The sequence below is a fragment of the Centroberyx affinis genome, unplaced genomic scaffold (genome assembly GCF_046629955.1).
Source record: "Centroberyx affinis isolate AG114_WGS23_722 - 3 ecotype Tasmania unplaced genomic scaffold, CSIRO-AGI_Caff_v1 ptg002234l_1, whole genome shotgun sequence".
In the NCBI taxonomy this organism is placed as follows: domain Eukaryota; kingdom Metazoa; phylum Chordata; class Actinopteri; order Beryciformes; family Berycidae; genus Centroberyx; species Centroberyx affinis.
The window spans coordinates 440248-464290 of record NW_027280531.1 but is presented as its reverse complement, the minus strand read 5'-3'; the positions used below and the strand labels follow the sequence as shown (position 1 = coordinate 464290).

General features: G+C 40.0%; 1 protein-coding gene across 1 annotated transcript; it reads left to right on the top strand.

Annotated features, from left to right (window-relative positions):
• The first annotated feature begins 3712 nt into the window (after positions 1 to 3712).
• LOC139655317 (G-protein coupled receptor 26-like) lies at positions 3713 to 6778 on the top strand. The gene is made up of 3 exons (XM_071532689.1): positions 3713 to 4383; positions 5305 to 5418; positions 6490 to 6778. The coding sequence occupies exons 1-3, from the start codon at positions 3713 to 3715 to the stop codon at positions 6776 to 6778; spliced, it is 1074 nt and encodes a 357-aa protein (XP_071388790.1).
• Positions 6779 to 24043: the final 17265 nt, after the last annotated feature.

The following is a 24043-nucleotide window of genomic DNA, read 5'->3' as shown; positions in this document are numbered from 1 at the left end:
AGAGTAATATTAAAGATATTTGCAACGACTTCTGAGAGGTGCAAAATATTTTTTAATGCCACCATACATAAGGCATCAAGCTCTTCTCTATAGGTAACATGGAAGAGAAAGAGAAAGGCCCTTTACTGTTGGCTGGTGAAGCAGTTACTGTGTAATTAGACACAGGAGATATCCAACTAAGCAGACTGATAAACGGTACAATTAATTTTAATAAGTTGATTCATACAACTACCCCATAGAGATAATGCTGATTGAAGACATGTTTTATTCTGTTATAGTAGCGTTCGTCTATAGAACGGCGATTGACTTGATGATGAAGAAAGGCTAAAGATCACAGGTTCTTTAATTGCCTTAGAAACCAGAAATGAGCTGTGCCACTACTAGGCCTATTAGCTTATTTGACTTTCCCTTTCCTTAGAATTGCAGTAAAGAAAAGAAAAGCATAGAGGACTTTGATTATTTGATTTGTCATGTAGAACAGTATAAATGTTATAGATTTGCACCCGATATAAGCCTAATGCGTGCAGTCCCAAGATGAAACAAGCAGAAATCAGGCACTAGATGATTAGCATAATTTATAGCTGCAGCCAATGTGTTTTTATCAATACGCTGTCAATATACTGGCTCGAAATGTAACAAATGTACTATGAACTTACATATGATATACTTACTTACTACTGTGAATGTCTAAATGTGAATTAATAATGCCTACAGGTGTCTACAGCGCCTTTGTAGGATTCCCTGCATGGTCTAAATTGATTATGCAGTAGCGATCGCCTTTCTCCTCATTATCCCACCCATTAGTATTAAAATGTTCTTCTGTGTTTAAAGGATGAACTTTATCCTGGTTAGGGGAGTCCAGCAGAGTCAGACCTGATGTAACCAACACTCCAATATAGTTTCACCACCTCTTCCTTCACAATGTGGAAAGGGCAAAATTGGAAAAACTCTAATTAGAAACTCTCCGCAGCCACTGTTGGCGACTTGTCATTACTCATAATTAATAGGATGTCCAGACAGGTGCACATGTGACCACTTTTATAACAAATAGGCTCTGGTTTCTTTTACCCTCATTGCTGGACAGTGAAGAAATCTCTTTCAATTAAATGCCATAGATCATATCGATGCTTTTAATTTTGGTCCTGGAACTAATCTGATGTAAATGATTTTTTGCAGATGAGTAATTTAAACTTTCTTCCTTACTGTGGGGTCTCATTGAGCATGTTAATTGAAATTTTCAAATACGAGCTCAGATGTATGGTGGTCTGTGACAGTGGTAAATTAGTCTATTCTGTATTCACAGAGAGTGTGATCAAACCTGGAAGAAAAAGTGAAAGGGGGAAATGCTATAAAACTGTATGCTGGTCATACATCACAGTCTTGATATAGTACAAGAAAAGGCTGATTCCACAATGCATTTCACGCCTGTCATTCAAGTTCATTGAAGTTGCTTGGACATAGAACAATTACATAGAACAATAGACATAGAACAATAGAACCCACCACCCACCACCACAGCACACACACAAACACACACACACACACACACACACACACACGCACACATGATTCCAGACCTGTGTCAAATAGTACTAACAAATGTGGTGTTTGCTCTCATCTGCTGGAGTACCAGATGGGTGGGGCTTACCACACCAGGGAGATTCACATTGTCAGGTAAGCTGTCAATCACAGAAAAATATACTAAATTCACAATCAAATACTTTGATTGTGTCTAAACTTTCTGACAGCAATTGTAGTATCCTATGAGGCAGATCTCCACTCATCTGACCAAAGTATCATGTGTCCCTTCTTTCTATACAATTATTTGCAAAAAGCACATTAGAACTCAACACAGTCACTTGTGGCTAGCACTGCCTGACAATAGAAATATAATACGAACTATTATATGAACTATAATATGAAGCGGCAACCATTGCAGAACGCCACCCACAGCATCTGTCATGCACTACTGCAGTGGCCATTGCAGCCTATTCTTTCCGAAATGTTTCCCAATCCGTTGGTTGCTTCATTAGTCCATGCACATTCTGACAGCTGAAAAGAGGACAGAATTTGAATTTTCAATTCCTCAGAGCAATACTGCAGCAGTATTCGCTGTTGCATGCAGGGCATGTAGTTAAAAAGTGGGATTACTGTTAGGCTATATCTGTAGCCATGAAGTACAGTGAGATGTGCTGCACAGCCACTATGACAAAGGCTTGAAGCATTAAGCTTTGGAACCAGTACGAGTTTATTTAGCTGAAAGCAAGGTTACTGTAAAAGGTTTATGAGCAATGAACCACTATCATAACCACAGAGCCTGTTTCATTATCACATGACCTAATGACCCATTCTGACCTTTCCCCTTGTGTGCGCTAATGCTGAAATGACAGCAAAGCTGGTCATTATGGCCAATCATGCACACTGCACACACTTATAGACTATACACTGATTGGCAGACACGTACTGCTCCCTCACCACCCACCCCCTGGCCCCACACACATGCAGGCACACACATACATGCGCACACACACACACACACACACACAGAGAGAGAGGGAGAAAGAGAGAGAGAGAGAGGGAGAGAGAGAGAGAGAGTCAGCATCAGCATATTTTTAGGTCATGGGCCGCTGCAAACACAATAGAGCCTTCCCTGGCGGGGCTGGAGGCTGTAAACAATATTGTTATATGCCGGAGGAGACGGTGCAGCTGTATGATGCAGTGGACCACTAATCTGGATAGGGACGAGTCGAGCAACAGTAACTGTAAAAAGCTGTGCTTTTGAAGCTCCTTAAGGCTTTAAGCATTGTACTGATGAAGCTCAGGATTTATACTTCTATCACACCAATGTATTTGCAATAATTCTGAGCTATTGAATAAACTGAATTTGCTTTATTGCTGCTAAGGAATTTTAATGAATAAGGTGATGATGGCAAGATTTATTTTTCTATAGGCCTACTGAAGCATTTATCCAAAGTGCTGACTTGTAAAATGCAAAAACAACAGTCTAACTGCATATCTGTTGCATACTAAGTAGGCCTATAGGGTTTTAATATTCATATGTTGATATGAACTAGACCTATGTGATATTTCCAAGTATATCCCATTCGTATTATTACCAAAATAAAATAACTACTGTAGTTCAACGTGACGTTCGTGACATCAGTCTCACCACCAACCACGCAATCGTGCGTCTGTCTCTATTTTTACACAAAAACCTATTTTTGAACAAGGGTGCACAAGCGTAGTTTAGAGTGTGGCCGGAGCTTAGACAATATAAGCAGGTTCAGAGACCGAAAGCTTGAAGCACTTTCATGTGCGTTTTCAAGGCTGTCCATCAATTCAATGCGCAATTGCGCAGCCAAGATTCCCTGAGCTTTGCGACCAGTGGCAGGAGAGAGCTGCTGGAAAACTACCGCAGAGCTTCACGAGAACTAAGCTTCTGCCTTGCCACTATTCCCACGAAACTGAGCTAAAAAATGCATTTAATATTCAGGTGAGCATACCCTCTATGAATTTCCTGCGACCTAATCGTGGAAGCTGTTGGAGGAACCGCTCCGTTAGTTGAAGATATTTGGAGCCTGGGGAGGGTAAGCATGACAGTGTATTGGACCTATAGATGCAGTAACTGGAACTCACGATGACAATTCGCATCAGGACTGTGGATGCACTTGTCAAAAGTCTGGATATTTGAGCGGGACACAAGCACCCCACCATGCACGCAGTGGACATAGCTGCTTCCGTGTTGGTTTTGGGGATTATTGTCGTGTCGTTGCTGTCCAACGTTGTGGTGCTGATCTGCTTTCTGTACAACCCGGAGATCCGGAAACAGGTACCCGGGCTTTTTATTCTCAACCTGACGTTCTGCAACCTGTTGCTAAGCGTGTCCAACATGCCACTAACTCTGGCCGGGCTCATCACCAAGGGCCACCCCGGAGGCAGCGGGCTCTGTCAAATTGTGGGTTTCCTCGACACTTTTCTCACCACGAACTCCATGCTCAGCATGGCAGCTCTGAGCATCGATAGATGGGTGGCGGTGGTGTTCCCGCTGAGCTATCACTCAAGAATACGGCACCGAGATGCGGTAATAGCGCTAGGATATACGTGGATACACTCACTTTGCTTCTCCACGGTGGCCACCTGCCGCTCCTGGGTTGGGTACCACCACCTTTACGCGTCATGCACGCTGTGCAATGTCAGAGCGAACGGCGCCGGGACGCAGTTTATCATTTTCACCGTGGTTTTGCACTCTCTCACTTTCCTCCTCACACTGATCGTGTTGTGTGTAACATATCTGAAAGTGCTGAAAGTTGCGAGGTTCCACTGTAAACGCATCGACGTGATCACTATGCAGACGCTGGTGCTGCTCGTGGATATTCACCCCAGGTAAAAAATCATTAGAAGTTCATTCAGTCTAATCCATTCGTATTTGTCTTTCATACTGAAATGTTTGCACATGCCTGACTCTAGCAATTCCATTTTCCTACATCTAGTGTGTTCATTTTAGCGACACAGTTTTGATCCCACACTGATGAGCTGGTGTTTCAGCACCACAGTTTTGGTCCAGTGTGTTAAGCATGCAGTTCAGAAGGAACATTTTTGATTCAGTGTGCCAACTAGCATGTTAACTCTTTCATTGCTGGCTCTTACGAAGACTAAAGGCCATTCATGACATTTTGTGTGCTGGAGACACAAATAACAATTACGGCAGTCAAGTTGCCTACAACTCTCACTAGTGTATTAATTTGGAACATCAAGAGCATGATTGATGTCCAAAGATGGTGATGATGGTGATGATAAAGCCAAATCAGTCCTAGGATTAAACCCAGCAGGATTTTCTCTCCTTTGTCTTGCATTCTTTCAAAAGTGGGCTGTCAACTAATTCAAAATACACATAAAACCTACAGTACATTTATGAATCTTCCAGGGACATTCCTCCACATACAGTATGAATTCAAAAGTTACATCTGAATTTAAAGTGATAGTGATTGTTAAATTATATCCAGCACGTGTCAGTCCATTACAGTATTATGTGTCATGAAGGTCAGCAACTGCCCGCCTCACTTGCCTCCCCATCGTTTCTATCCATCTTCTATTTCTACTCAATTAAACCATTAAACTTTGCATCGCCCCCCAATTAACATAATTGATATCTGCATTTTCTGACCTGACTCTCACAGCTAATAGTGCCCAGTGCACCACTTTTTTCTTTTTCATCTTGCATTTTCTCTTAGTGACTGGGTTCATTATGTCTATGCGTCTGATTGTGCCTCCTGGGTCGATAATAGTACCTGTATGCTTTGACAGTGTGCGCCAGAAATGCCTGGACGAACAGAAGCGAAGGAGGCAAAGGGCCACCAAGAAGATCAGCACGTTCATCGGCACATTTGTGGTGTGCTTCACCCCTTATATCATCACAAGGTGAGCAGAGAAGTGAAGTACTTTGTGTGTGTGTGTGTGTGTGTGTGTGTGTGTGTGAAAGTTTGTGAAGTACTTTACACCGTGTATCATCAAAAGATGAGCCGATGTGACAGCAGGGAGTTGGAGCCTTGGACTACAATTGGATTCTGCACTGGCTTTTCATCTAGTTTAATCAATAACAAATATTTGGGTTTGGAGTTGGCCCTCTCATTCAACTAAAGAGGCAGAATAATTCTCCCAAGAAAAGCTTTTTTACTCAGGAGAGTTATTCTAGTTAATTTTCATGTACCTTTTTGTGGATATCAATGTGGGTATGCTCAGCATCAATTGACTACAGATGGCAATACTTATTTCCAATCCCATCTCGTCATCTGGTAATATTTTTAGCTGCTTCCTCATAATGAGATAGCTTATTAGTTCTACACACATCTCCACTCCTTGTTACTGAGCTGTCACAACTGGGGCGGATGAGCAAGAAAAAAGAAAGAAAGAAAGAAAGAAAGAAAGAAAACAAAAGAGTGAGGATATGTGAATGAGTCAGAGACCGTATTGTTGGCTCTCATTACTATTAGTCGCAGTATTAGTGGTGTTAACCTGTCACAAGCTGTTAGAATTCTGATACGGAAATAGAAAGCACATCAGGAGTTGTGTGATGGTGAATCTGTGGGGAATGCTAGAGCCAGAGGAAACCAGACTAATGAACAAGCCAAATTACTAAGAGGACAATGCCCCTGTTGTTTCACGTTGTCTTGGCTACTACTAATTTTGTTTACAATGACAAAGTGTCAGTGACTTGATCATATTGTATCTTTCTTCTGTAAAATAATTGGAATCAACAAGAAATCCGAAAGCAGCAAAAATGATATAACCATGAGTTCATATCCCCTAACAGGGTGATGGCATTTCAGTGAAGTGAAATATTGACATTTTCAAAATATTATAGGACTTGGGGGTTTCATTTTCTTTAGTTGTTTTCCACTCCAGTGACATTGATCTATGAAATGGCTCAACTGCTGTATTTTGCTTATGGTGTATGCCTTTTGTTTTTTTTCTTTTTGTTTTTTGAGTCAGAATTGTAGAGCTCTTCTGCCCAGGGCCCATAAGCCCTCACTGGGGTGTGCTGTCCAAATGTTTGGCCTACAGCAAGGCAGCCAGCGACCCGTTCGTCTACTCCCTCCTGCGTCACCAGTACAGGAAGACCTGCAGCCACCTGGCTAACAAGGTCCTGAAGAGGAGCCCGCTCAACTCGTCCTCCCGCAGGGTGGAGAACAGTGCAGGGAGGAGTGACACCAACTCCACCGCCAACACCAACACCAACACCAACACCCAACCACCTGTCAACAAGCCATCCATCCCGTGAAGGTCACCACTCCTCTTGTAGAGACTCTGAGGTATCATACCGAGCTGCAGGCGTCTTGGATTCAAATTGAAATCTTACTTTGGAGTTAAACACCCAACATGATACTTATGAAGAGAATAGGGGGCACACAAGTAAGTTAAATTATTGTCATTTTGAGCTCATGGGGTTTATAATCTTGTAGTGGTTTGACAGTGGATTGACCCGTCAGTGATGGTGTAACATCAGTCTAAACGGACCTGTCACTGTATTACTGGCTGGAGCAGGACAGGCTGACTGCCTTTGTAGGTTGTGATAGGTTGTTGTCATTAATGGAATTTAGTATTTAATTTTAGTATTTCAACACAAGTGTAATACAGTCTTTTTTCTGCAATGAGTGACACTTTCTAATGGGATAATTTTGTAGCATATTGGTAGATTTGTGTCAAATAGCCTGTGTAACTTGAAAACCAAGATAATTTGGTAACTAATTTGTTAGCAGTATCATTTAATGTGATAAGTTTTACTTCCCACCCAGACTGAATGGTCGAATTTTGATGAACATTACCTCTGACCTCAATAATCACTTTGTAGTTGGATATATATTCAAGGGATGATCTAAAAAAGTGAATTGAATTTGACAGTACAATCATGTATGCATAGCAGTAGGCCAGTACCATAGTGACGATGGTTTAATTGAAATTCCAATGTAGCTGCAAGGCCTGAGTCCTAAAGTGCCTTTCAGACTGTGAACTAACTGATATCAAAACACAACAGACCACTGCACAGCAAAGGAAACCTTTCACACTCTGTCTTTCAGACTGCTACGGAAGTGAAACAATAATGATTCACAGTACTGTGGTTAAGTATAATGATGGAGCCTGATATGCAGCTTGGCCGCATTGTAGGAAATTATTAAATAATGTTTTTTTTGGGTTTTTTTTAATACTACCATATTGTACTGTTGCACCACGCAAAACAGGGTACTTCACTATTTGAATGTGATAGCAGCTATTCAGTGATTCAGTGTAATTAACATTCCATTTCATGTCACATGAGTGGCAGTGTGACTTCTGAGGTTGTAAAAATGATTCATTTTGACAATGTTGGCAATCAGGGTGTTGTGTTTTACTTTGCTGTGAGAGTATGAAGCCTTTAAGTGGCATAAAATCTATTTATTTTTGTCTAAACTGTGTTTGATTTTTGCAAAATACATTTGTGATTATATTGCAATAAATGCTGTGCATTTTGACATTTTGAAAGTCTCACCAAGTCTTTCCTGTGTTAACTACACATTTAGTTATGCCTTTGTGTATATCACTGACTGACTATGATACTGCCAAAAACAAGATGCAAATGTAGACAGTAAAATTTTACTTGCACAGTTTTTAAACAAAAGGCAAATCTGCCAACTCTTAACATCTTTATTCTCCCACAGCGAACAAGTAAAAGAGAGGGAATAATTAATTTGAGAAATAATTTAAGATACGTTCCACCCACCTTTGCCCCTGCTGATATGGCAGCTGAACAATTCTTTTCTCCAGCTCAGACACTTTCTTTCACAACAGAATCAGGATTGAGAGTTAAAGGCCTTCATAATTGCAGGGTTGTTAGAAGTGAGAAAAGAAGAAAGGGAGCAAAGAAAAGAAAGGAAAATAGGTAGTATCTGCATCTCTTTACCAAGCAGGCAGCTGTGACAGTACTTAGGGATTCTGGGCATTGGCACCTTCCCCATGTGCCCCCTCCTCCTCTCCCTCCTTCCACTCTCCTTCCTTGGAACCCATTTTCCATCAATGCACTTAAACCTACTCTCTGGTAAATGTTCTACTTTCCCTAAGTGCATGGAGCAATACCCATCTAGATCCAAAATATGAAACAAACAGGAAAATGTAACTTGTCAAAGCTGCCTCGTATACAAGCAACGAGTTTTACAATTCACCACAGGGCAAAAACTGCATTCACCACATCGCTGTATTCATAATGCATGACAACCAAGGGCAATTCGTAGAAAGTGCTCGGAAAGTTTGGACGGATCTCCAGTCAGGAGGTGCGCAAATACCTCATCTCCCAGGGAGACTCAGTGAGTGGGCGAGGGGCAGACACAAACCTGTCATACAACGAAATGCTGTGTACAGACCTTGTGATTAAGCCACAGTGCGTAGGAAGAGGAAGAAAGAGCTGGGGAGGAGAGGAGAAAAGACAAGTGCACTGGCTGACTTCACACAGCCCCACCTTGGGGATGGAATGGCTCTCCCAATTAGAAGAGGTAAAAGTGGTCCCCATACAACACCATGAAAGACTCTGTGAAGTGAGATTTCTCGCAGGAGATCCTGGAAGTTGTTGCAATAGCTGTATTTTGGAAGCTTTAGATGTAGGGGAAAATGTCGCTGCACCTCATGTATACTTAAATCACCACATACTTGAAGGGATTCCATATGCCATGTCTCTTGAATACATACAGTACAGCCCCACAGTCATGGTACAGCCACTACCTCGAGACTGTCATCTGACCTTATTGTCAACCTACGGCACATTACAGTTCATCATGTCAAACACTGCTTTGGGGCCAACTGGAAACATGCATATCTGCACATAAACAACACTCGTACAAGGTTCAGATGCAAAGCTTTAAACCATGTATAGGCATATCATACAGAAAACAAAAAAATCTGGATGGCCTGTTAAATAAGTCCTGTGTTTTTACACAGCAGAGATAGCGACCTTGGAACGGCAAGCTTGTGCATCATGACTCATTTGAGTCACATGAGATTGTTAAGAAGTAAACTTGAAAGGAAGATGAGGCGATGGGAAGCCAGATGCACATGATGTAGGCTATGTGTTTTTTTTAAATGATTCACTAGAACTGACTTTGGTGGGTGGTAAAAGAAAGGGGCTGCCTGGCATCTACTTAAAAAGAGCACAAAATGTACAAAAGATCTAGTCGATAGACAGATAGATAGATAGATAGATAGATAAATAGATAGATAGATAGATAGATAGATAGATAAACAGATAGATATATGAGTAATATGCTTCGCTATAAATGGAGTTGATTTGAGTAGTCCTGTCCACTCCACACACACACACAAATAGACACACAGACACACACACACACCACCCCACCCCCCATTCATCCATCCCAAGCCTTCCTACACCACAGAGCAGGAATAACAGCCTGACATGCTTGTCCATAACTCTGCCAGTGGAACAGGACTGGCCCCTGGCAGAGGATGTGAATCATGAGGATGTTGGGCCCAGATGCAATGTCATGGTATTCCCAATGCCCTCAAGCAAACAGCCTGCGCCGCACACAGAATGAATAACAAGACTATCTGTTCCTATCGAGGAACACTGTAGTTGATTTTGCTGTTTCTGTTGGCTGTAAAATAAATGTTTTGTCTTAAAGTGCCATTTGCAGCAGCGTTCAAAGAGAATATTGTTGCTGTCAGGTGAAAACCTTGTATCTCCAAAATGTAAACCTTTTCATGATTTTTGCTTGACCACCATGCATTTCTGCAATTATCCAACATGTTTTGAAAGGGTTTCATTAGCACCAAGGGTCATAGAATTTCCTTAATCCATATAATACTTCAATTGTAGTTAAAACATGAAAATCAACAAAATTTGAGTTACGAGGTTTTCACATGACAACAGTGATATGCAGCAGTAGTGGGAATTATTATTATTTGTTTATGTTTATATCCTGTATTGTGTAGTTCACCATAAGGACAATGTCTGCTCCACATGTCCACAGCAAAAATGTCAAGCAAATATTATGGTAAGACTGTTGTGTGTAATGTTGTAGCCATCTGTTCAACTGATAAACAACATTTGCTGTGTGTGTGTGTGTGTATGTCACACACACATGGGTTTGTGTGTTTGTGCGTACAAACAATTCACAAATAAGGAACTAACACAAAAGGTTGATTTTAATCAGCTAGAATTGTCCAAAATGAGACAAACTAATAACAAACCCTCCCAGAACAGAAATGAGGAAGTAATCAAAATCAAGAAATGGGTTGGGTGAAGAAAATGACCTGAATATAGAAAAGACAACTTACAGTCATGACAGAACATTTGATGTGTGTTTGTGCATTACACATCCTGACTTTTCCCACTCTCCATGCAAGCTGCAAGAGTGCTTGCCTTCTCTTCTGTGATAACAGAAAATCCCCTGGCAGTCTAATGCTAACATTTCACCAGGACCGCCCATACTCTGAGCACCACATTGTTCCTGATTCAAAATAATAAAGGAACTTAAGAACTTAATCCAACTTGGCCTTTATGTGAATACCATAAGAGACAGGAGCCTAGCTAGGATTCACCTTTGCATGGAATTGCTTCCAATTATTCAGCAGATGGGCTAAAAATACCCCAAAGTACTGGAAATACATATTGTATATGATGTCCATATGTTCTGCTCTGGTGGTGTTTTGAATGCTTTGTTTAGTTCCCTGTGAATTTCTACATCGCAGCTATGTGGTTTATATGCAAAGGTGCATGTTTTCCTCAAGTTACAGTATTTTAGAGTGATTATTCTCTCTGTGTTATCTCTCACATAAACTACATTTCTAATATTTTGATGTACAGATATATGCAATGGGAAGAGAGAGAGAAAAAGAGAAAGACAGACAGACAGAAAGAGAGTACTTTCTTTACAAGAAGCAAATTATACAAAGCTCCTTCTCTTACACCTAGGCCTACATAGCATTTCTCACAGTTTAACCAGTGACACTGGCTGCTCCGAGAAGCGAGACACTGTAGTAGCTGCTGCTTTACATGTCTGAGTCACACCCACAGCTGAGTAATGCTGCCCTGAATCAAACAACAACAAAACTCTGGAGGAGGGAATTCTGATACACCCTGTGTTTAAAAATAGATCAGAGGAAAAAAAATACTCTTCCTTTTTTCTCCTAATCAAAATTCAAGAGAAGGCAGCAGACACGTTAAGGTGTATCCAGAAAAGCTGTCATTTGCATGTTAATGCTGACTGAATCGATTTGCATCAGAACGCTTGTCATGTAGCTCATGAGCACTCTTGTGTATTCTTAAAAACACTTAGGATTTCCTGCATGGCCACCTACACACCTAGTGAGGAAGTGGCAGTGTTTTGGTGACTAACTATGCCAGCTGCTCTGAGAGCTGTGCTAACAGTTAATGAGAATGTGATATACTGTATGCGGCTTGAATCTTCAATGTGAATAGAGTAAGTCATTTCCAACCATCTGTTTATCCATCAGGAGATACAATAACAGGAGAAACTTTAGTGAGATTTATGATCTGGATGTACAACAGATGGCTTTCAGTGTATGTAAATAATGTTCGGAAATAAAACTTTTGATAAAATAATTAAAATACTATTATATATAGGCATATAGTTTTGAAGGAATTTGTTGTGCTGGAAGGAATAAGGAAGCAGCCTATAAAGCAGTTTTCTTCCTCTCACAATGTAGGTTAGTTGTAAGGAATAATAGCTAATCTAATAGCTGATACAGTAAGGAAAAGGCTTCACTGTTCCATTTATCTAAGTCTGTTTGTATGGCCTGGGTGGGTGGCAGAAAGATAAGTATTCTGCTGTAGCATGCATACAGAAGGATGAATAAAATATTTTGGCTAGTGCATCAGCAAACTAAAAAGTAAAACCGGTTTTGTTAGATAGCCAACAAAATCAGTTGGTCCCGAGATAAATTCTTTTAAAATTCTGTGCCCATAAAAAACTGAAAATGCACTGCTCTAAGTAACTGCTCGTATGTGCAGTATGAAGAGAGCTGAAAATTTTAATTCCTATCCTACTCAGTTACAACACAGCTGTATATGAACAGCTTGTTTCAGATGTTTTAATTAAGAATTTGATAGACTGTTATTCAACCCAGTGCTACTGACACCAAGGTTAATTTTAGTCAGACAAATGCAGTATTTTCTGACCATGTCGCCAGTTAGCATGCTGCCCATGTTTTCCAGTCCTGCCCAGTATACAAGGCACATATTCAGACAGCTACCTCCTACTTCATTGATGGAGAGCTGCACGCAGACTCTTAACTCGCACTAAAATGCATTAACTTGACTCTGACAGCTTATTTTCAATTTCAGTGAAACCCATTTCTTTTGACCAGCATTCATGAGATGTTTTAAGGTGCTTGGCTTTATTGTGATATGGCAATAATTGGATTAATCAGTACTACGGTGATACTTTAAATGCCCACAATTTGATAATCTAATACCTTTAAAAAGTAAACCAAACAACAAATAACTTGATCAAACAGGGCTGAATTGATGATTTGTCTAAATATGATGGAAATATCAGTTTAGGCGAAAAATGTTAGATTTTTATTTTTTTAAATCTCATCTCAATTCACAACAACTTATAGGTATACTTAGCTAATATCAAAGAAAAATGCTGAAGAGATAAGATTTGTATCTTTGGCTTGTGTCATTTTGCCATAAAACCCTCTGAAAGACACCCTATACCAAAACTGCCAAGAGCTATGAAAGGCCTCTGAAAGGCATTTCCACCTTTTTCATTACCTTGCTGTCAGCTGCAGTGAAGGTTGCGTGTGATATAAATGTGCCAAAAAGGTCCACTCTGTCACAAGGTACCAACAGAAATCCCATCAGACAATAATTGAGACCAAAGAGGGGCACATCTAAACTGACACATGGAGGACATCTCCCTTTTTCTAGGTGAGATACAGCACTGAGAGGGTTAAAGGTCACACGGAACTGAAGGCACCACTCAGGGTTGTACAAAATCTTAACAGAGAGTATTCACGACTTGATGTCTGACCCTGGGAAGAAAACCAGAATATCCACTGATGCTGGGGTGGCATATTGAGGTATCATGTAAAGAGAGAGTGACGTGTACATGCAACAGGATGTGACCGTACCTCACTGACCATATATGTCTTTATCCAGCCTACTTCCGCTCAGTCAATACCCACAACCAATACCCACAACCACAGAGGAAATCTAAAAAGGGACACATGTAAGGAGATTGCCACTATAAATGGTAGAGAGGGATTGGGAATCTATCAGAAGGACAGAGAACAAAACTGATCCACACAATCATTGTTTCAGCCAGCTAAGAGCCCATGGCTTAGGGAAAATCCATCAAGTCACTTAATTAGGAGAGACTTCAGCAGTGAAAAGATCTGGAGACAATGGAGCCTCTTTCTGGAGAACCATGGTTACACATGAATAAGCCTCTCTCACAGAGGTCAAATGAACACGCAAGCTCATGTACAGCGAAAAGGAGAATCATTGTCAAGTGAAAACACTTGATAACAATGACAAGCGTGACCTGGAATTGCAGATGCCATACTTGTAAAGCCTTGATGTAAACGTAAGCACCAGTAGGCGAAAACCAAAACAAAACAACACAAACAAAAAAAAAACAACAACATATTAATTATTTAATAAAGAAAGAGGGGTTACAGAAATGGGAAGGTTGATTTACATAAAAATCTATTTAAGATCTAAGGAAGATGGTGTCATAAGAAAATATCACACCTGAATCTGAATAGCATCTGGATTTGTTAAACCACTTGTGTCCCAATAGCTACCAAACCACCTGGCCTCCTCATCATATGCCATGTAATCAGGAACTGCAGCGTAAAGCTAGTCAGACTTACTCTGGAGATAATTCATGAGAGACGGTCTGTGGCTGGCCAGACTTCACCCTGCTACAGCACTGCATAACTTTATCGGTAGAGGAGAAGACTAGTAGACAATACTACGTATAATACCCCAGTTACCCCTCAGTCAATTAATAAGAGCAACATCACCATTGACAGCAATGGACATCCATAAGCAAGTGAGCATTTGTGTGCATGTGTTTGTGTATGGGAAGAGAGTGTGTGTGTGTGTGTGAGAGAGAGAGAGAGAGAGAGAGAGAGAGAGAGAGAGAGAGAGAGAGAGAGAGATTGAAAGAGAAAGGGGAATAACGGGGGTGGCATGACATTAAACCTGACAGAAGGGAAACATCATTGCCTGCTGCAAACTACAAAGGCTCCTCATCCATTTCCACTGGTTGACTGGCCACATTTCTTACTAATAGGGAGAGAGGGGGGATGAAGATGTGTGGCTTGGTGTGGGTAAGTGGAAGATGGTACATTCTGATCTGATTTTAAGGCTGCAGATAATAATTGGTGGTGGATTTTATAGCTGGATGTTATGGTAATGTGCAACTTTATACAGATTTTCATAAATGTCATCCAGCGGTGTATCTACTAGTGAGTACAGGACTTTTCTATTTTTTCTACAGTGAGGAATCTATATCTTACAATCATTATCCTGTACAAGGAATGTGACTAACTCTAATTGGTATTATCTGATTGGTGATAACTGCCGTCCCATGAGTGAGGACCAAATGTCAAAATTTGAATGCAAAAGCGACTTAATCAAAAAGTTTTATATGAATCCCAGGCATAACTCATCACATCAAATGGATGAGCTGCTATCATTGCCCTGAAAGTTCGATGTGATTACTATTTGGGAAGAATGAGAGGAATGAGTCACATTTGGAAGTGAATCAAAGCACCCTAGCTCAAATGATGGACGCAGATTGGCACTGACAGATAGGCTACTCACATGACACACACACACACACACACACACACACACACAGCACACCGTAGCACGTACAGGACAAATGGATAAGAGATAGGACTTCTGGCAGACACAATCTTAGAAGCTTTCCCTACAAGGCTCAGAGGTACAAAACACAACCTGAGTTGCCATGGTTTCCTGGCTTTCCTAAACTTTGAAACGTGCTGCGTGCAGCGGGGCGCACATTATAGCCACAGTCTCTTTTGGTATATCTAAAGAGCACTTCTGAAGCCTTCACACTGATTTGTGACAATGAGGTGGTTTGCATATAGACCACTATTGGTCAAACAAATAAACATCACTCTGAGATAGCATCCTTCACTTGAGACCTCCTGAATATGTGTTTATCATGGCACTGGGTAGACCAAAAATGAGTTTTCTAGGTCAGTCACTATGGCAACCTTGAAAGTTGTATACGTCAAAAGGATTTGGGTCTTTGCAGGCCACAACTGCACTCTCTGTTTGGTTTATAAAAACATATTGATTAAAATTACCGTGGCTTGTAAAGTTTGTGGGGGGCGACGCTAATGATCGTTAAAAGGAAAGTTGAAGTTTGGAAGTTGAAAATGTCTGGGGCGACGTAAGCGAGACGCGACAACAATGGCGGCAGCGATGGCAACAAAAGTAGGTTGCAGGGTTGGCTAGGTGATGAAGCCGCTTAATTATTTCAGAACTCGAGGATAAATGCAGTAAAAGAAGAAGAAGAAGATCAAATAGCTAAACTGAATGCATACCTTTTGTCCGAGAAGATTTCTCCGCTCAGCAAGAGTTTCATCTATCAAGCTAGCTCCGTTGGTGTTGACGAAAATGGCTTGGAGGGAGAACCCAATACCCGTCGTTGTGTCTCCGTTGGTTGTACCCATGGAGGACCAGAGCTGGGATAATATGCTGCTTGGTGTTAATAAGAAGAAGCTGTCCCGAATTCGATGTTCTCCCAAGTCAAGTGGACGGTTCGTAAAGATGAAAGGAAGCCGGATGGTCCCCGAAGCCACAGCAACTGACCGGAGAGAGGTAAGGAGTGAATGGCGTAACTGACATAATTTATAGTGTAGCTATAGCAACTGCGGTACAGAAGGCGTTATTACACATTGCTTAAATCTTTCGGCTTGGATTTCAGTTTCAGGCTAGAGGTTAGTCGCTGCTCGCTAATTAAGGTTGAGTTTTTGTACCTTTGGTTGCAGCCTGAAGTTTTCTTGTGATTGTCTTTAGAGCATCTGTGGAAAGTTTTCCTGGAATTGCACTCAGAAGCATCTGTGTAGTCTCCGATTTGGCCAGCAGAGAACTTTCACATGAAGCAAAGCACCTAAAGGCATTGTGGCTAACCCAGATCTTCATCTAAATCAATATTTTGGGTTGTATTTACCTTGTATTTTATTGTATTTACCTTGGTCCAACACCAACCCGAAATTTTTCAGAGCATCTCCTAATGTTGCATTGACATTATTTTGCTTTACATCATTCCTACACGACTTATAAGTCTGTACAAGGAAGTCCCCTCTCAATATTTTCTGCTAAATCTTAACAGCATTGCAAGTCATAGCAAAAACTTAAGCATGACCCTGGTGGGGCCATCAAGATGCTATGCTGAAACACGTTACTATACTGTATATATTTGGACACATTTCGGCATTTCATATATTGTGTAAGTCATTGTAGGGCTGGGCGATATGGATCAAAAATCATATCTCGGTATTTTTAGGCTGAATGGCGATATACGATATATATCTCGGTATTTTCTGAGAAATGGGCTAAATGTTCAGTTGTAAGTAGGGCTGGACGATATGGACAAAATCGATTATCACAATATTTTTGACCAAATACCTTGTTAGCAATATTGTGACAATATTGTAGGGATGACTATTGGTGCTTTAACAAAATATTTACACAATGAGATTTTTGATAAATAATCATCAGTTATGTGGATATAATGACTAAGTGGGTAAAGGCAAATAATAGAACAGCTAGAACAGTCTGGTAAGTTCAGAAAATTACATCACTTTACTGTAATGCAGCCTTTAAAATCAGGAAAAGACAACACTTATGCCATATCACGATATTACGATATCCAAAATCTAAGACGATAACTAGTCTCATATCAAGACATTGATATAATATCGATATATCGCCCAGCCCTAAGTCATTGTGTATATTTCTATGAAACATTTATGTGGGAAAATGGTCCACGGCGATGTTGAATTTCTCCATGTTGCCAGAGCAAAATGAACAGGGCGCCAGTACTGGGACTCTCTATTGTGTAATCAAATGAGATAGCAGGATGAGTTTCTTCTCGCTGAAATTGAAGTCATAGCACAGTTCAACCATGACTGATTGCCTCTGCTCAGGCCCAGTGGAACAGAGAGATTTATCGCTTTCACTCTTTCCCTCTGTGTTTGTCCTCGCAAGTGGAAAACGAGACATGCTGCCTTCCGTTGCAGCCGATTGTTGTTGCTGCTGATGGGTGGTCATGAGGAAACAGACCTAATATGCACAGAATCAGGACACATATTTCTGCCACGCCTGAAGGTTCAAGAGAGGGTTACATCTTTTTGTGTCCTGTCCTGTGCAGTGTCCTGTCCTGTATAATTTAAGGGCTTGTCCTGGGTAATAAGGACCGTGTACCATTAGGTGGCTACCGTGCGCCTGTGTCCCTTGTGTCTGGACGCGGGCAAGCTTAATTACATGCCCGGTTATCAACTAGTATATTTTAGTTGTTAAAGCTGATTTATGGATGTAGCGTCAAGATATTTTCCCAAGCCCTATCTATTCCTGTCCTGTACTGTATTGTACTCTATGGTAAGAAAATAGTAATAATAATGGTAATAATAATAATAATAATAATAATAATAATAATAATAATACACTTTATTTATATAGCACCTTTCTTAATAAGGGTAGGAGGTGCTTTACAATAAAATGAGAGGACATTTTTTTTTAAAATAAAAACAGTAAAACATTAGATACAGATAATATATAAAGGAATAAAACAAAGGTAAGAGCCAGCAGTACAAGTGTAATCAAAGGAAGGAATTAAAACATACATATACCAAACCAGAAAAGCCCTACACAATATGATGTTAAAAGACATTTTGTGTAAAATATGTTGTTATAAAAAGATTAAAAGAAGATACTAAGCAAACAGAAAAAAGAAACCCCCACATTACATTAGGATGTTAAAAAGGCCTTTTTATAAAAATGTGTTTTTAAAAGAGTTTTAAAAGAAGACACTGTGTTGGCTGACCTAAGCCCCTCAGGCAGGTTATTCCAAAGCCTCGGTGCTCCCATTGTAAAAGCTCGATCACACTTTGTGACCAACCTGGACCTCGGCACCACCTGTAATACTGCATCTGAGGATCTCAGGTTATGCCCTGGCACATATGGGGTTAGGAGCTCAGAAATATAGCTGGGAGCCAAACCGTGTAGGGCCTTAAACATTATCAATAAAATCTTAAAATCAGTTCTAAAACTGACAGAAAGCTAATGAAGAGCAGCTAAAACCAGTGTGATATATCTTTTTGAACCTGTAATAAGCTTTGCAGCAGCATTTTGGACCAGAGAGTAAGGGTGTGTTGTGGAGAGCTGGAAGACCAGTACAGACTGGGCTATGTAAACTCACACTGTGGTGTTCAGCCTGCTGTACATACAGTATGTAGTGCAGCAGCCAAGAAGGGACCCACTGGAAACTGGAACAGTCAATTTCAATCTTGAAGTGCATGACATCCACATTGCCCCCCCCCCCCCCCCCCCATGGTTATTTCAAGGCTACCCACAGAAAAGCAAAAAAACAAGTGCCATATCAGAGGACATACACAGTCATTAACCCTGACAGTTAGATGCCACCGGTGTCAAAAGACCAAGATTAATTCCCTTAAGAAAGAAAGAAAGCAAAAGGGAGGGAGACACAGCCAGAGAGTAGGCAAGATGGAGAGACATAGGGGATTCTTTCATTCAGACTATTTTCATATTGAACTTACACTTACCACCTCCTACCTCCTCCAATTTCCATAGACAGCAAAGAAAATTCTGGTACATTTATTGTATTGGTGAATAGACTCTGATTCTGATGTTGAATGCTTATTGTCACCCTGCTCCACTTTTCTATGCTTGAAAAGCAAGTGTAAAAGTAATAATTCTAACAAATAAAATGAACACAATTAAGAAGTATCTTATTTGTGTATAATTTAGCCTGCTATAGTCAAAGTTGATCTGTGAATCGCTTACATACAGTCAGCCACATTTCATCAGTGCCTTTACATTGAGTGAGGATCAAACTGCAGACCTCCTGCTCAGCAAGATACTTTGCATCTCCACAGTCCGCTCAGCCTACAGGACTGATATGTTAATTAGAGTACTATTTATAGTTGACTGAGGAAATTGTCCATTAATACATCATGTCTAGAATGCCATGCAAAATGTGTTATTAGCACTCTTTTTTGAAATAAAAAATTACATTTTATACTGGAAAAGCTTCATGTTTCAAGATTTCTGTTTAGCTAAGGCTGCTATTAAAACTATATTTAGAAAATCTTGTGACATATTTTTCACGTAGGGAATTCTGGGAGCTAGGAACATTATTATAACACCACCGGCCAAAATATGACTGTCATGCCATACTGATTATTGATTAGTTATCAGCATTAATCATTATCATCATTATGCCTGCCACAAATTATACATTTTTGACTTCTTATGGATTCACATGATACAACAACATTGTGTTTAGACACAGACCTGTGTTTGACAACTGTAATAATAATTTCATAATATGTACAATTTACTGTAAGTGTAAAATCCGAGACACTCTTACCTGAGACAAAATGCTTTCTGCAAAGGTGAGAAGTTTTACTGAGTAGCCTCTGATCTCTCTACTACTACTAGCCTCTAGGCAACGGCCACATTTCACTTTATAAGTGTGGAAACTATTATATTTCTCCCCCTTCATTCCAACAGTTTTTACAACTGACGGCACGATATATGACAGAAATGACAGCCATGCAGCCAACAACAATGGCAACAGCAGATCACAAGCACTAAATACAAAGTAGTCAGTCCATTTTGAAGAGTGAAATTTGCTTGAAATATGCTGAAGGCTCTGGCGATAGCGCCTACGGTGATATCTACTGACCAGTAACCAGTAGATAACTGCCACAGATATAAGTGAATGAAAGTGTATGAATGTCCAATCAATGGAAGTTAATGAACATTGTTTCCCCAAAACTTTATGATAAACTGCTCAATTCATTTCAAAAACATCTTAAAACTTTATTTTTAAGAAGAAATGTAAGGGGCACGGGGTATATTCTAATAATAAGACATAATGGTAGGCCTATACAAAATGATGAATATGAATCACCATATGTGTTGGGCATGACTCATTACAATTATGTGATTGAGTCAGATTCAGGTCTGTTTCTCTGTCTGTCTGTCTGTCTGTCTAATCAGGGTAGAGATGAACCGCCATATAATTGGATTAATTGGGCTGAGCGCTATCTGAATCGGAGTGCCAGATGTACGCAATTTGCTGTTCTTAGTACCGTTGATGTCAGAACAAAATGCTAGCTGCATCATCACCATCATCATTCTCACTCTCTCACTCTCATGTCAAACAGAGAGACCATATGGGTTCTACAGATTAAAGAGCAGCTCCAACATTTACTTACTTTTTTAATTTTGCCACTTACAGGTTTAAAAGGAGCACAGACAGTTTTACTGGCAGACAGTGGACAGAGTAGAGAATCAAGGAGCAAAATGTATATATGGACAGCCGTCAGACAGCTGTCAGAGTAAAGCAAATTTTATGTTATTAAGTTTTGATTTTTCAGTGACAATTATTTGGAGTTGAGAAGTGTTGATTGGAGAGACTAATTAACTCAGGTGGCTGTGGATTTAACACTATAATGTTTTTACTCTACACAAGAGTTAAATTAACACGGTCTATTCTGTATATTGTGGAGTTTGAAACCATAAAAGCTTTCAACCAATTGCAAAGCTTTTTATGTGGATTTAGTGCTTGTTATTTCTGTTTTATGATTGCTCAGTTGCAACTCAAAGGCTTTTTAATTACTCTAATGTTTTTCCTTTACTGTGAAAGCTCTTTCTAAAATGTTTCAGTGTTCCACTATCTAAGATAAGGCATCATAAATAGCACTTAATTCACACTAGGTAGGCTAAACATTCAGGGCTTTTATAATGTCCAATGTGCTTTTCTCTTCCAGGTTTCTTCACTGGTAGCTTCCACTTATGTATTAATGCTGGAATAAATAAGGCTAAGCCAGTATAATAATAATAACAATAACAATGTCATCTGAGAATTGCAATAGTATAGAGCAAGAGCAAGATCTTCACTTCATATGGAGAGGATACTTTGAAATGACAAAACTAGACAAAATTTTAAGGAACCATTCATTTTGATTGTAATTAAATCTCATAAAATAAGAGACTGGCAGTTGAATATCATACATTTGTTTGGAGAGAAAGATCAAAAATATAATGACCAATGTCATTTTATATGTCACATATGTTTGATATGTCAAATGAGCACTCATTCAACTAGCTAGTCCTCTGCTGTCGAGCACCAAATCCCTTTTCTTTTTAAAACTTGGTTGGAGCATGTTGGATATACGAATATTTGAAACAACAAAAATGTTTGCATATGCCCACTTATTTTCATGGCAATAATATGCATGGTACTGGCACTCAAAAATAAAATCTAAGTCTTCACATCATAAACTTTAGTCAATTTTTTATTGTGCAAAAAAGTACAAAGTGCACAAGAGAACCAGCATTTTTTGGGGCATTTTTGCCTTTTATTAGATAGTCTACAGGAAGAGAGACAGTAAAGATTGGGGAGAGAGAGGGGGGATGACATGCGACAGAGGTCCCAGGCACGATTCAAACCCGTGGCATCGCAGTTACATGGTATGCGCCATAGACCACTAAGGCACCAGGACACCCAAGGTCCAGCATTCAATGCACACCAGCTATAATTTCTCAGCTTCCAGCGTTTGCACAGAAATAAAACAAAAACTTAGTAAACAAAATGCAAATAAATATTGAACCCCTATGGATTTTTTGTTTTTGGTAAAAGTTGCCAGAGTCATTGCATTAGTTGAAACGGACTTCCTTGAAAAGAAATCAATGAAAGTCCATTTAGCACAATACACAAATCTAATTCTAGTCCCTAAGAGATGAATAGTCGACACAGCACCAAATACTAAACTTTCAAGTATCTTTATTCTATAGGGTGTACCTCCTCCTCCTCCTTTCATTACATCTCTGTCCAGCATGTTCCCCTTCAGTGGCTTTGAGGGTCTAGGCTGATTTTTATTCATCACTGTCTCAATTGATTCAGTAATCACTGAGCTGAGGATTCTCCAAAGCTTCAATTGCTTTTTTCCAACATGCCTAATTTACCACAGCTCATCACTTGTGAGAAATGAAGAAGTAGTATAGTGCCAACCAAGACTAAGCAGGCAACATCTTTGAAGTAAGAGAGATCTGTGTCAGTATACATGTGAGTCCTGTGTTTTAAAAAATTGTAAGCTTGCTATCAAAAACAAGTAGAATGTGTAGTGTCATTGTTAGTGTCATTGTACCAACAAAGACTCTCGTAAGCCTAAATTTCCATTAACCATAACCATTCATTATTCAACAGATGAGCTTTATCTTTTCAAGACATTATTTTATGAAAACAATGTGCAAATATATAATGGGTGGAATGGGTGGCAGTAGCCTATAGGTTAGAAAAGCAGGCTTGTGGCTGGAAGGTTATCAGTTCAAATCCCCGGACCGGCTAGTAAAATGTGGGTGGGGAAAGTGAATTGAGTTGGTGGTTGTACAGGACACCACCCAAGTATGAATGTGTTGAACCGTATGTAAGTTGTATTGGGACAATGGTAGAAAAGGGCATGCATGCTCATTTGACTTTCCTTGGATAAAGGTTAGAAAAAATAAAGGGGCTAGCTCTAACCATAACCCTAACTCCTCAAAAACATGCACACACACACACACACACACGCACACACATACTCACACACACACATGTGCACACTCCGATCTCCAACACCTAAGTCCTTGACAAAATGAGAGAATGTCAAAAGACACCTTATCGGGTTCCTCCGCCTGTGAAAATCCTGGGGAGGATTACCGTCAATATCACAAGAAGAGGGCAATCAGCCATGCCTGACAAGCTTTCTTTCACTAAAGCATCGGCACCGCAATCCTGAGGCTCCTGAGACTTGTGCCATTGTCCATAAGGCCAATCACATTGTAAATGCACATAATCAGTGTTAAACAATGTGATTGTCTCCTTCCAGCCTTCCTGTCTCCAATCTTTTGATTTTTTTCTTCAATCAGTGGTTGTTGACAATGGCAGAGACAAATTGTGACCTGTAATCTGAATGGCGTTCAATGTAATAGTCAACCTATCAAGTGAGGCACAGTTAAGTGTTATAATTTTCTCAGATGACAGTGAGTAATTGCAGGCTTACAGAGGAGTGTTTACATGAGTAACTCAACCATGAACAGTAACAATTTAAACAAGCAAAGCTCTGATGTTCTTTTAGAGGAAGTTATTTCATTTTACAAGGGTTGGTACTCCTGATTTACTAATTTAATAGTCTCCTGGTGCAATATAGTGAGGCAGTAATTCTATTTAAAGACAAACCAAATCATTCCTAAAGGCAAGAG

Coding starts and splice junctions, on each gene's coding strand:
- LOC139655317 (XM_071532689.1), top strand. CDS start 3,713: ATGCACGCAGTGGACATAGCTGCTTCCGTGTTGGTTTTGGGGATTATT. Junction 4,384..5,304: donor CTCGTGGATATTCACCCCAG/GTAAAAAATCAT, acceptor ATGCTTTGACAG/TGTGCGCCAGAAATGCCTGG. Junction 5,419..6,489: donor ACCCCTTATATCATCACAAG/GTGAGCAGAGAA, acceptor TTTTTGAGTCAG/AATTGTAGAGCTCTTCTGCC.